Here is a 12,567-nt window from a genome sequence, read left to right on the forward strand (position 1 = left end):
AGTGAAAGCAGAGTATAAAGGCGGAACCGCATGGCGCGATTGACGCGCAGATGGTGGGACGCGCGCGTCACTATATTGACGCGTGCCCAGCATGATCCGTCACGAAATCGCGCCGTCGCGTGCTGCTGCTCAGAGTAGAAAAAAAAAACGCGTCGCGCGGCGCGTCCGCCAATCAGAGTTCAGGTAAGTCACGTGGCATTTGGTCACGTGGAATTTCGGTTTTTGGTTTTGCCACCAGATGGCCCTGCTCTCTGCGCATCTCGACGGAACCTCTCTGGCGCAATTTTTTTTTCTCGGCAGAACTGGCGCGTGCGTCATAGAAAGCACGTGCCACAGTGATTTCGTTCGCGCATCGTGTTCACCTAAAATGGACAAAGCAACCTTCAACGAGGTCGTAATAACTGAAGTGGAGAAGCGTCGCGTCCTGTGGGACGTACGCGACCGCAATTACAAGAACAACATCAAACGTGACCAGGCATGGCGAGCTATAGCAGATACCATCAGCGTAGACGGTATAGCAGATGCCCTCAGCATATCCCTTAATAGTAGCAATCGCCTCTTCTGCTCGGTAGTAAGCGGCCGACACTCCATTTTCCATGTGAAGTTGCAAACAAGCAGCGGCCTCTCAGCATGCGGAAGGTACATAGTCGCAGTTTCGCACACAATCTTGCTGCTTGAAATTAAGCTTGATAAATACACTTCGGACAAAAATGTCGCTGTCTAATTACACTAAGATTATATTTATTGGAGTGTTCTGTAAGCTTAAGGGCATATTATATATGCGGTAACAGAGGCAATTCATGTCGTTGGGAGTTATGTTGTCTGGCAACCCGGAAAACGCGACGCGAAAGCGCCGCACCCTTTTTTCGTGCGGGTGCTCGCGCGTCGGCGGCAACGCGGGCGTTTGCCGCGAGTCGCGTTTTTCGCTCGCGAAAAACGCGCCATGCGGTTCCAGCTTAAGAATAGCATCGTGCAGCATAGCGACGCAGCGAGGATGGTAGAAACTTAGCGAAGAAGAAGGAGCGGCACTGCGGACACACAGGTGGTATGACGCCATTGCTTTCCGATAAAAACGCGCTCGCTCGCTTCGGCGGTCCTCTTTCTCGCAGTGGAAAAAAAAATATGCGTGGCTCCAAACACTCGGAAATAGCGGAGGAAGTAGCGATTGCGCTGGCCCTCACAGAACAGGAATGCGAAGTCGTACTAAGTGACTCGCAAACGGCAGTAAAGAATTACGCCAAAGGTAGAATTTCCAAGGAAGCCCTGTCCATTCTGGCCAAAGCGGGCAGATCCAAAACCGCGAGCTCGAGGATCACATGGTTCCCCGCGCACGTCACCACGGAAGGCGACGCGCTCCCGAACCTAAGACGGCGCACCGGACGGCGCGAGACATGACCCGCCGCGCCGAACAGGGCAACGCCTCTCGCACGATAGCGAACGCTTCTCGAGCAGAACGGGACAGGCTCACCAGATACAATGACATAAACAGTGCATATTTGAACGCCAGAACGATATACCCACCGCCGAGTTCCAAATTGAGCAGGTGGCAAGTTGTCGCCTGGAGACAACTCCAGACGTACACCTTCCCTAATCTATTCCGTCTGAAACGTATCTTCCCAGATAAACATCAGGACGACACGTGCAAATTGTACCAGGAAGGACCAGCAACACTTAAACGCATGCTGTGGGAGTGCGATGTAGTTATACGAGGGATGGCAGTTACTCCGGAGATCCTGTCATCGAGGTGGGCCGCCGCTCTGTGCAGCTCAGACCTGGGAATCCAGACGTGGGCAGTCCAGCAAGCCCATGAGGCGGCGTTGAGGCAGGGCCTTGACGTTCCCTCGTGGGAGACCTGAGCCCGGGTCGCGTTAAACTTTGCCGGACGTACAAGAAAGTTGTATCCATCCATCCATCCATCCATCCATCCATCAATCCAATCCAATCCAATCCAATTCCAATCCATCCAATTCCAATCCATCCAATTCCAATTCCAATCCATCCATCCATCCATCCATCCATCCATCCATCCATCCATCCATCCACCCACCCACCCACCCACCCACCCACCCACCCACCCACCCATCCACCCATCCACCCATCCATCCATCCATCCATCCATCCATCCATGGCTCTGCTATCACAAACACCAGAGACCAGCGGAGCCGGGGGCCTAAAAGCCTAAGTGTGCCTAAGCCTAAGTTAGACTAAGTGTGCGGTTTGGCACTGCCTTGTCCAATCTCCACTGGTCTCTGGTGTTTGCGATAGCAGAGCCACGCATAATTTTTTCTTGTTGCTTGTGTAGTTCTTAACTCGTATGCGTTTTCCGTCCCATTAGGCTTTTTATGCATTGTGACTTATTATGCCTTGTGTATATGCTGCCTTGTTTGCCTGCTGTAGGAACAGAATGGGGGAAGGCGGACAAGTTGGAAAGAGGGAGAGAAAACTTTATTCCAGTCAAGACTCCGTGTCCGGAGCAGTCATGTAAGGACATTCATTTTCGTTCAGGATTCAAGGAAGCTTTGACTTGGGTGAAGTGAAGACAGGAACAACACTTGTTCCGCACGTGCTTTATTCGTACAGCTTATTTGGAATCATTACATGCTTCAAATGTGGCTGCGGATTTTCCGTACACTATGGTGGCTAGAGGGGTGGTAGGTGTGCCGAACGAGCGCTGTTCACCGCTTCTCCGCATCATGACGCAATAATGGCGCTGCAGTCAGTGGAGCCGGTTCTCCTGCGCGCGTCGTCCATACGTACGCAGCGAAGACAAAATGCGTGTTTGAGGATATCGCTGCCGCTGAATTCAGCCATGATGTACGCTTCAAATACCATTCTGTGAAGTGCAAGCAAAGTTGTATGGGTAATTGTGCTATTGTCAGAAAACACGAAGTGCTGGAGCTATTTCTTTGAGCTTCTATGCAAGAACCTCACACTTTTAGCGGTTTTGAACGAGTGCGGAGTTATTTTGATGTTTTAGGCTGTGAACTAGTGAGTAGTTTTTCCGTAAATTTCGTGCAGCCGAGTATCGTTTGAATCAATGTTTCAACGTCCAGAAGCACAAGGGCCAGCTATGAGAGACGCCGGAGTGGGGCATTCGGGAATACTTTTTGCACGTTATAGTGCTTATAGTCGTTAAAGTGGGCCTAAACCTAAGTACACGAGCGTTTTGTGTTACGATTACAATGAGAACGCGGCCACTGTGGCATATAAACGAACCCACGACCTCATCACCAGCAACGTGCACAACGATAACCTCTGAGCTGTCACGGCGGCTACGAACTCCCTTTGGAGCAAGGATGTTGCACTTGGTGCTGAATTTTTAGCTCCCGTGTAATTAAGTCTTATTGTCGCTCGCGCTTCCGAAAGCTTAGTAATATAGCCTTAGAACTACTTACGCCGTAGCTGGTAATATTTAGGAGCAAGCGAACTTACTCTTACTGCAGAGTTATGGGGTGCAGCCGTTGGTTCCTTGCACATAAATTTACACGCTTTCAATAGAACTTTATTGAGTGCGATATTAAAAACTAATTTCGCTCAGATAAAATGCGGCAACCGTGGAACCTTCGACTTCCAGATCCAGTGACCGAGCCTGATTCAACACGTACGCAATGGCAAGATCTACAAGCGCCTGCACAGAAATGTTGACGTCGTAATTTGCGCAGGGTTCATTCGCAGCTTGTTGCTCTGATCTCTCCGAGGGTTCGCGGTCATAATCACGTTGTGTGATCACAGTCCCAAATAATGCTCGCTCTTATTTTCTCGGGCATCATATTGTAGGGATGAGCGGGAGCACCATATTATTGCATATTTGGTAAACTTTTCTTTGTCGACAACGCGGGTGAAATCGTGCTTGGGGAACTGTTCCTCAAAGCGTTCTTCGCCCAGAAGCGGTGTCCGCTGCTGCTCTTGTTGGCGCTGAGAACGATGCCGCTTAGGCCCCCCGTGATTTATAGTTCAGGGCGAAGAAATAAGTGTGCTTGTTCATCTTCTCTGACGCTGAAATACCGCCACTATTGGGCACGGACTCCGCATATTCGCCATCGGAGATGAGCTTCCGTTAAAACATGCCGTTAACATTTTCGTGGTAGAAGCTCCAACATACTTTAGCAACTTGCAAACTCGCAATGGGCCTGATGGGCTGCCTAGGCGACGCTGCGGAAACGCTAATTAGGAAACGCCGGTCAGCAGAGCCCTCTATGCCGCGCCTGTAGGTTTCTGGTAGCACAAAACGCTATGCCCTGCTTTTGAATGCACGACGTCACAGTAGATCTGCTCATCTCAGCCGCGCTGCGATGGGAATTTTGGAGAATTCCGTGCACGGGAGCCATTGTAGCGCGCCTTCCGTCGCCAAGGAAGCAAAGCGCTGTGCCGAATGCGTGCACTGCGCACGAAAAGTCCCGAACGCCGTTCCGGTGCGCGGCCGCTTTCAGTGCGTGTGCTGTGCAAGTAGTGCGATGCCAAGCTGCAGCGGCAGACTGCTGCAGTGTGTTTCGTTTAAGCACGTGCACCAACTCAGAACCGGGGCCCAATAACAATGAACTAGTGAAACTAATGCAATAATCTGCTGGCGTTGGCACCGTGACTCAACTTGAGCGGCTCTGATATGTGTTGACACTGAGTCTGCCGGCCACATGCATGCTTATGACGCAAAGGCGCATTTCAAGACATGGCAATCAGTAAATACTGTGGAGTGTCTGTGTCCTTAGCGCTGGCTGACGCGCAATGGCTATTTTCTTTTTCGGAGGAAGAACGATGCAGCCGCAGCAACAGTTTCGTTTGTTATCGTTCATTTGTTTACAGTAACGTATATAATGTGTGTGTCAAAGGCTGTTTAAACACCCCTTTTTATGTACACTTCCCTATCCGTATATATTATTGCCGCAACTGACTTTGCCACGTCAGTCAATCCATTATCTTTCGCTTGTTCTCTCAGCAACCCGTTCTGAAACAGTTTCAACGGCTCTATATGAACTTTCGCTTAATTAGGTGGGCCGCTTCACCATAAGAAATTGCTTTAGGTCCTGTAAATTCCTGTGCGTGACAGTTTTATAATAAAAAGAAGTCATCCGCGCGCACCCATAGAGACGACTGTGTTTTTCATGGTTAAGCTAAAATTAAATTAAAAATTTTCATGGCTAAGCACTTTCGATGAGATGATCCACAGGCTACTCACAGCGAACGCAGGTGCTTTTTCCGATAGCTGAACACCAAAATAAAGCAGGAAAAATGAACCCTGAGCACACACACAAATCAAGCGAGACCGGCCGTATACAGCCCGCTGACAGCGTGGCTTAATGCGGAGAGCTGCGGCTTGTATACTACCCAGCCAATTTTGTCTCTGCGACCAAATCGTCGCACAGTGTGTTAAAAATTCCACCGTGTCAGGCCCACGACCCTCATGACAATTCACCACGCATCAATAACGGCGGCGACGACGCTTGGGCACAGCACGCCTCAGCGCACTCTGGCGTATACTCGCCGGCTCCGCCCGCCTTCAGCACGGTTTGTCGGACAAAGAGCGCCCGCATTCAATGACCCGTGCTGCATTCGGTAGCGCACAACGCCCTACGTACGTGTCGAACACTCTTCGAGTGCGAGATATGCGCACAAAACGAGCGAGACTCGTGTTACTCTACGGGACGGCGTATTTTCCCTACTACACTCTTAGGCAACGTTACATCCTTTGGCTTGCCCCTTCTGCCACACAACAATAATCGTTATCTGCCTTGATGCGTTTCCTTTCTTTAACGCTGCGAGCCCGGAACTTTCCAGTAACGAACGGCACACGCGTTATCAGAAGGGTTACTCCAAAGGGTGTAAACTGTTCTCTGCTGATAACGCGCGTGCCGTTCGTTACTGGAAAGTACCGGGCTCGCAGCGTTAAAGAAAGGAAACGCAGCAGGGCAGATAACGATCATCGTTGTGTGGCAGAAGGGGCAAGCCAAAGCGTGTAACTTTGCCTAAGAGTGTACCCAGCCAACTTCCTTAACCGCCGCCATGTCGCGCCACGATGCATTCAAAACCCCAGCGCGTCAGCTCCATGGCAGAGATGCGTTTCTATACCCATTGCACAAACCGACGGCTACAGATGACAGTTTTTACTCTGCATAGTTTATTTGTTTCACGCCGTCTGGCACAAGTATCAGATGACATGCGCCGCTAAGAACCGTTGGAGGCGGCGCCGACACGAGACACTAAAGCTTTGCGAGACACCCTACCATTGTATAAAGCACGTGGTATAAAGTCAGGTTCCAGTGTCTTTACTGTTGTACTGAGCGCAGCGTCACTTTTCCGTCATGATGCGGAGAAGTGGCGAACTACGCTCCAGACGGATCAGTCGGCACACCCTGTAAGAGTTGAGGAGGACTTTGGGATGAAAACTTGAAGGTATATTTACATTATTCACAGTGAGACGACCAAGAAATTAACAGTCATAGAGTCATTACGGGCCGGCAGCAACTCGGACGCTTCGGCCTGTGGCAAGAAGCTCGAAAGAGATGAATCAAGGTATGCTCTAGGAATGCTCACCGTCTCTTGGCTTTTAAGCCCTTCGGGGTCTCGAAGTCACGTCACGTTCGGCCAATCGGGGAACCCGCTCAGGTGTAGTCATTTTCGGCGAATGGTAGGCGCCCGTGCGATTGTGTCACACCCGGCGGAGAGGGTCGCTCCTTGGGCCCCAATTTTCCGAGGAGTTACTTCTCTCTGCGGTATTGCCTTCCCGGCTTGCAATGCGCCATCACAATAGGCGGATGGGGGCGATGCTGCCAGGGTTTCACGGTGCATTACAGCCGTCTTGCTTCGGGACCCACTTTACCTGGAACAGTGCCAGGCTCTCGCTATACTTTCGGGAAGAGTCAAGCAGTGAATAGCTCCAGATGCAGCGTACGAGGTGGGGGCCGCCAATTTGTTTGCACGTGCCGCGCCTCGGGAATGTGGTATACGTGCTTCTGCGCTCCTTAATTAGCTGTGGCGTGATTCGATGCGGTCTGGTGAACTCGAAGGGGGCTCAGGAAAAGGTCCCGTATCTAAGAACCCAGCACCTGCTCCTCCATCGACCATGCACGCTTGTGCTGACTCAGCAGCCGTCACCTTTTTCTTTAGCCTGCGGTTGTCCTTATCACCATCTAGTTCCGCCTGTTCAGCTGTCCAGCCTACATTCCTGACTGCACTTAGGAAATCAGGTACTTGCGCGGTGATCCCTCCGCTGTTTGTGCGATCATGATCATATATGAGCGTAGCTTAATTTTATAGATGAGAGCCACTATGGGGCTCTTGCATTGTCCAGGGGGCGCTGCAAAAATGGTGCTAAAAAGCGCCCTCTGTCCTGAACTGGGTAGTACCAAGCTCGGTCGTCTGCTTCGGAAAGCATGTTTACAATATGGACCCGCCACTTTCGGTTTTGTTGTACCACGGCTTGCAGCGAATATTGGGCGCCGAAGATTTTTTCAGGGGTGGCACGCTGCGTAAAGGAAATAAATTATGCAATGCCGAATACGTGTACGCCGTTCAAGAAATAAGCGGCGAAGTTTTAGCGCGGTGTCAATCGCAAGTGAAGCGAGTCGCGTACGAAGTTGAACTTCAGGTAACATTTGCACGCTGCTAGATTCAGGCGCACAAACGCGAGGAAATGTTTGCTATAAATGAATTCACAGCAGCGATAAGCAGACATCATGTGTACTGAACTGCTCGAGCGCACGATCGTACGCGCCGCGACAGCAGCGGTCTTTCGACATGCCGCGAAACGGCAGGCCTCCTGCAATCTTTGTTGACTGCATGCCGCTAGACAAGTAGTTATGCTGCACTGTAGTAGCGGCCTTCTGTCCCTTTAGCAACTGATAAATAACTGATGCAATGCATATGAGCTCGCAGTAACGTACGTGCGAATCGCGCTGCAGCGCGAGCTCGTGCGCTGCTCGCTTGATGTAGCTTTTAATGATAGCGCTCGAACATCGATGGGCTGCAATCCTTGCTACCTTGCTGCGCTGCCTCAACGTGCTGGCTTGAGGTCAAGGATGAGCACATTTAACTCTCTAACCTTTGTTGCTCGTAATGGGGTCGTGAATTGTCACCGAATCAGCCCGACCATCTGTGCTCATTTGCACACACCTGGTGAATTCACCACTTCGCACCGGTCGAATTGTTAATTGTCGCTGTGGCCAGGTTTCGAATCGTGAATCACCAGCTATGCCTGCTGCTATGTCGGTTTGCCGTCGGGACTGTAGGTGCAAAAGACCGAATTTTAGAACGCAGATAATCAAGCAAGCTTCAAGACAGGCGAAGCAGTCAGCATGGCGCGAAGTTTCGCTTACCCAGCGCAACGAACTGCAGCTATCCAGCGCGCCCGACGCTCCGCTTCGTGAGGCCTTGAAAGAAAATGGTAGAATCTGATGTTGGGATTCAGGCCTTTTTGTTCATGGCAGCCCAAGACGCAGAAGTAACGACGGTGCCGCTTTTTCGAGGCTGAGCTAGGTCTCTCCGGATCGGTGTCGCCGATTCCTTCAGCTTCCAGCATTACGTCTCACGGAGAGTCCGTTTTCGTTAAACTATAGACTACGGTGAGCTCGCATCCTGGTCAGCGTGGTCTGTGAGAAGCGGCGAGCTTTTTCACACTCGCAACAGGGCAGAAAAAAGCGCGAATCGACGCAAAACTCGGGCTAGAATTGTGCTTCGCCACAGCCAGCGCTCAATACTACCCAAGCCGGTACTACCCAGATGATGTTTCGCGCGCCGCCGCCAGGCGCCACTACTATACCTCAAACTCTAGCGCAAGACGCCCATAGGCCGGAGCGCGCGATGGTATTGGCTGTTGGGTACTGTACAGTCAGTGTCGTTAGACAAAAAAGGAAAAGGCGCGGTAATTGTTTTCGCCGCGCGTTGCCTGAAAGAGCGTGCTCGCGCATTCTGCGAGCTGAGCTTCTGTGCGAGCCCGTTTCGGCCATTGCTCTCGCAGGCGGCCCTCGCACTGGTGGGGAGCGTTGCTTTTTTTCCAGCCCAAGAGAGTCATTGCACTAACCGCGATTACGACGAACAGTCGTCACATCCAGTAGTCGTGAGGCTTGCTATATCGGGGCCAAATCTGGGCACGAGATCCGTATCGAAATTTGTCGCGAACGAGAGCGGTAACAAAAGAGGAGGCAGTCGCCAGCAGCATTGCACTGCGTGAACCCGCAAGCGACTCGAAGGTCGGCTCCTTAATGAGCCGCCGTTTCTCGCTCTTTGTCTGCTCCCGACAGCCTCCTCCTCGCGTGCTCTTTCTTATTCGGAGGAGGGTCATCCGTCATCAACTGCGTGCGCCACCCAGGAGCGCACATTATGTGGCCGCGTGTCGACACCGTTTGTGTGTCCGGCGCGCCCTGCTCTCTGGACACAGCGACCAAGCGCGGTTCTCAGCGCCATCTACTTTGTGCCTCTCTCTCGAGCAGACAGCTGTGATGAATGCTAGATTGTTTCATACAACAATGGTCTGGGCTGGGCGTTGCGCTTTAGCTGCGCCTTTTTTAGACGGCGCACTCACGAGAAAAAGCTAGTGGTCGTGGGCATCCCTGCTTCGTTTTGGTATCGGGCGCGTATTGATGAAATGGAATGCCTGTGCACTCGAGACACGCAAAGTTATAGCAAGTAAAACGTTGCTGTATTATCTTGATATCTGATTATTGTGCAATTATGTTGTGCACATTTTTGCCGCTTTGTATGGCTGGCTGTCAGCATTTCTCACAACTCCAGGACATCCCTAGCTGTTTGCTCGCATTCCCCTCTCCTCTCTCTCTTATGCCAATTCTGATTTCTGTTTGCAGTGTGCAAGGAATGGTTGGTGCGAGAGGATGGCGTCCTGGCCTACCGGCTGCAGTCGCAAGAGAGTATGTCGCGACCTTGACCTCTGCCTGTCTTGATGAACAAGCGTGTTACTGTTTTCTGCTTCCCTTACATGTGATTGAAAAAAGGAGTAAACAGTGCTAATTTGTGTAAGTTTTGAATACAAGATCACGATCATCGCGGCTGAGTCGCCCACATCAAGATATTAGAGATTTTAGGTTAGGCGACGCAAGCCGTGCCCGAGCGTTGGAGGATGCAAGCCACCGGGCGTACAGATTAAGGCGAGCACAAAAGAGCGCGAGAGGCCTGCAATGGACTTGCGTCCTCCAACTCTCTAATGGCCAGGAGCACAACGTATTCGTCGGCTGCGCTCCTCTCTTCTTGGTAGTCATGCGTTTGCGCCTTGTCAGCGGAAAGCAGTAATAAGGAAAACGAGTCTGAGTGCCCGTAACATCTCGCAGAGTGCACACGTTAGACCGCTCTCGTGGCCGATCTAAGAAGGATACGGCATAGAAGAAGGCTAAGAACTGGAGATTTGCAAAAAATTCAAGGTTGTGCGGTGATGTCGGCCTTATTGCCATTATTGCTTTTTCTTTCCCTCGGATGCTATTTTGCGTTCGGATTTTTCAGAGACCTCTTTAATTCTCAACAGGAATCAAGAGGTTTCAAATCAAACCAAGAAAAATAAGTTGATTGTCTTCAACGAAATAACATAATTTGTTGCATTATAAATGTTTGTTAAATTGTGGTTTCTTACATCTTTCTTCAAGACTCCAAGATGATATTGCCTTGCACAACTGTAAATGTTACAAGGAATACAGCACGGCCGTGCTGCGACTGTGGCTGTTGTTTGTATGCAAAGATGGCAGCGATGTTCTCTGTAGTGAATTCTGCAATTGATTTTAAGAGGCACAAAAGAAAAATTCTAAGCCGAGTTGAATCGGTAAGCCATTCTTCCCGAATAGCAAGTCCTATTGTGATCGAAGGCTTAGCAGGTCTAGCAATTATGAATACGCGATAGAAGGTGATGATACCACCTGGAATTCCCCACTAGCTCTCTGTGACATGTCATGGATTTTGGCAGCTTCTTCGCGGGGGCTAGATAACTGTTTACGAATAACCCGAAGACTCAGAATAACAACTTTCTCTGGACAAACAGTGTCGTACATAACAAATGAAAATATCATGAAATACTAGAAGCGATCACAGCCGTACTGTGGCGCCTGTGGTTCATGTGCAAAATCAAACACACACAAAAAAGAGAGAAACTTGAGGCTTCATTGTGTCCGCTATTAACCAGCCTTATTGTTCGAAAGAAGTGCAAAATTAATTCTTTAAATACTGTTTCACCAAGTGTAAAGTGATGCAACTAGTGCTCCTTTTAAACGCACTTAAGCTTTGAGAACAACGCGATAACAACATATGCAACAATGCATATCGCTGGGCTCTATTGATGGGGGGGAGGGGGGGTGCGCTTTAAAGATTCCCAGGTGGCCAAAATTAATTCGGAGCCCCCACTTCGGCTTGTCTCATAATCACATCGTGGTTTCGACCCGTAAAATCCCAGAACATATATTTTTTCTTACCCCCGAATGCAGAGATCTAACTTGGCTCGAACTTGACTTCTGGCAGTCTCAACACAGCTTCGCCGCGCGTCGTAAATCGTGCTTGATCTTGCGAACGACTTGCGAACGACTTGGCTGCGTCGAAGTCCGCTCAAGTTTCAAGTCTGCTCCCGGGCTAGCTTGAAACTGACTTCGTGTGTTATTCCAACATGGCAGCCTCCCGAACGGACGTCATGTGGAGGTTAGCTGCTTTCGAGTTTGCTTGCCACGCCATGGAAACAGCATTTTCAGAGGCGCAGCCCTTGCCGAAAATTCCGCGACCCACCCTACGTGACTGAGGGAATCCGATGGAGCTGTACGACGACGAACAATTCCTCGGTCGCTACAGATTCACGAAGAACGCCGTGCGACTTCTCGCTATGTTTCCTATCCGGGTAAGCGGGGACAACAGAGGACCGCCTGTGTGCCTCCCATGCTGCAGTTGCTGATGGCTGTGATGTTTTACGGCGCTGGCATGTTTCAAACAGTCACCGGAGGTCCGGTCTGCATTCCTCAGTCAACAGTGTGCTGCGCAGTTGGAAAGGTGACTCAGCTCATCGCGAAGCACCTGCGCCCGATGCTGGTGCGCTTCCCGCAGTCACGGAAAGATTGATTGCGAGTGTATGTTCTCATCTCCTGTGACTACACGTGCCAACACCAGTTATTAGCGCTCACGACCATTTTTACGCTCAGCATTCCGAACTGTCACGCACTCATCCACCGAATATGAAACATGGTCATTACCATAATAAAAAGTAGCCCAAAATAAGCCAGACATGCAGAACATGTGCGCTTACCAGTTTTGTGGCGCTTTCCCTTTTCTTTCGCAGCTTCCTCTTTCCGCTTTTGCTTCAGGTTGGTCCAGCATTTTTTCAGTTGCAGGTGATCGCGCCGCGTAATACCGTGGTTGGCATTATAATGTTTTGCTATTTCTTTCCATGTCTGATTCTTCTTGGTCAACGACGCGACATCAGTTTTCTTGCATTCCACAATATGCTTGTAGTCGTTCACGAGTGTCGTCAGCAGGCTCTTTTCGTCTTCTGTAAAACGGGGTGCCGTCTTGCGTTGCGGTGCATTCTCTTGGGAGGAGAGCGTACGTAAGTGCGACATTGCAGTGTCAAAGCCTGTTGACAGAACAGCAATTTCGTAC

General features: G+C 50.5%; 1 protein-coding gene across 5 annotated transcripts in view; it reads left to right on the forward strand.

Moving 5' to 3' along the window:
* LOC142575170 (uncharacterized) overlaps positions 1-12,567 on the forward strand; it is a 161,196-nt gene that overhangs the window by 70,482 nt on the left and 78,147 nt on the right. For 3 of the 5 annotated variants that reach the window (XM_075684249.1, XM_075684250.1, XM_075684251.1), the window contains exons 2-3: positions 2,398-2,481; positions 9,795-9,857. In XM_075684249.1, the coding sequence (XP_075540364.1) occupies positions 2,398-2,481; positions 9,795-9,857 (147 nt within the window). The remainder of the gene's footprint in view (positions 1-2,397; positions 2,482-9,794; positions 9,858-12,567) is intronic. The other 2 variants (XM_075684252.1, XM_075684253.1) reach the window with 1 other exon arrangement.

Source organism: Dermacentor variabilis, chromosome 3 (genome assembly GCF_050947875.1).
Source record: "Dermacentor variabilis isolate Ectoservices chromosome 3, ASM5094787v1, whole genome shotgun sequence".
In the NCBI taxonomy this organism is placed as follows: Eukaryota; Metazoa; Arthropoda; class Arachnida; order Ixodida; family Ixodidae; genus Dermacentor; species Dermacentor variabilis.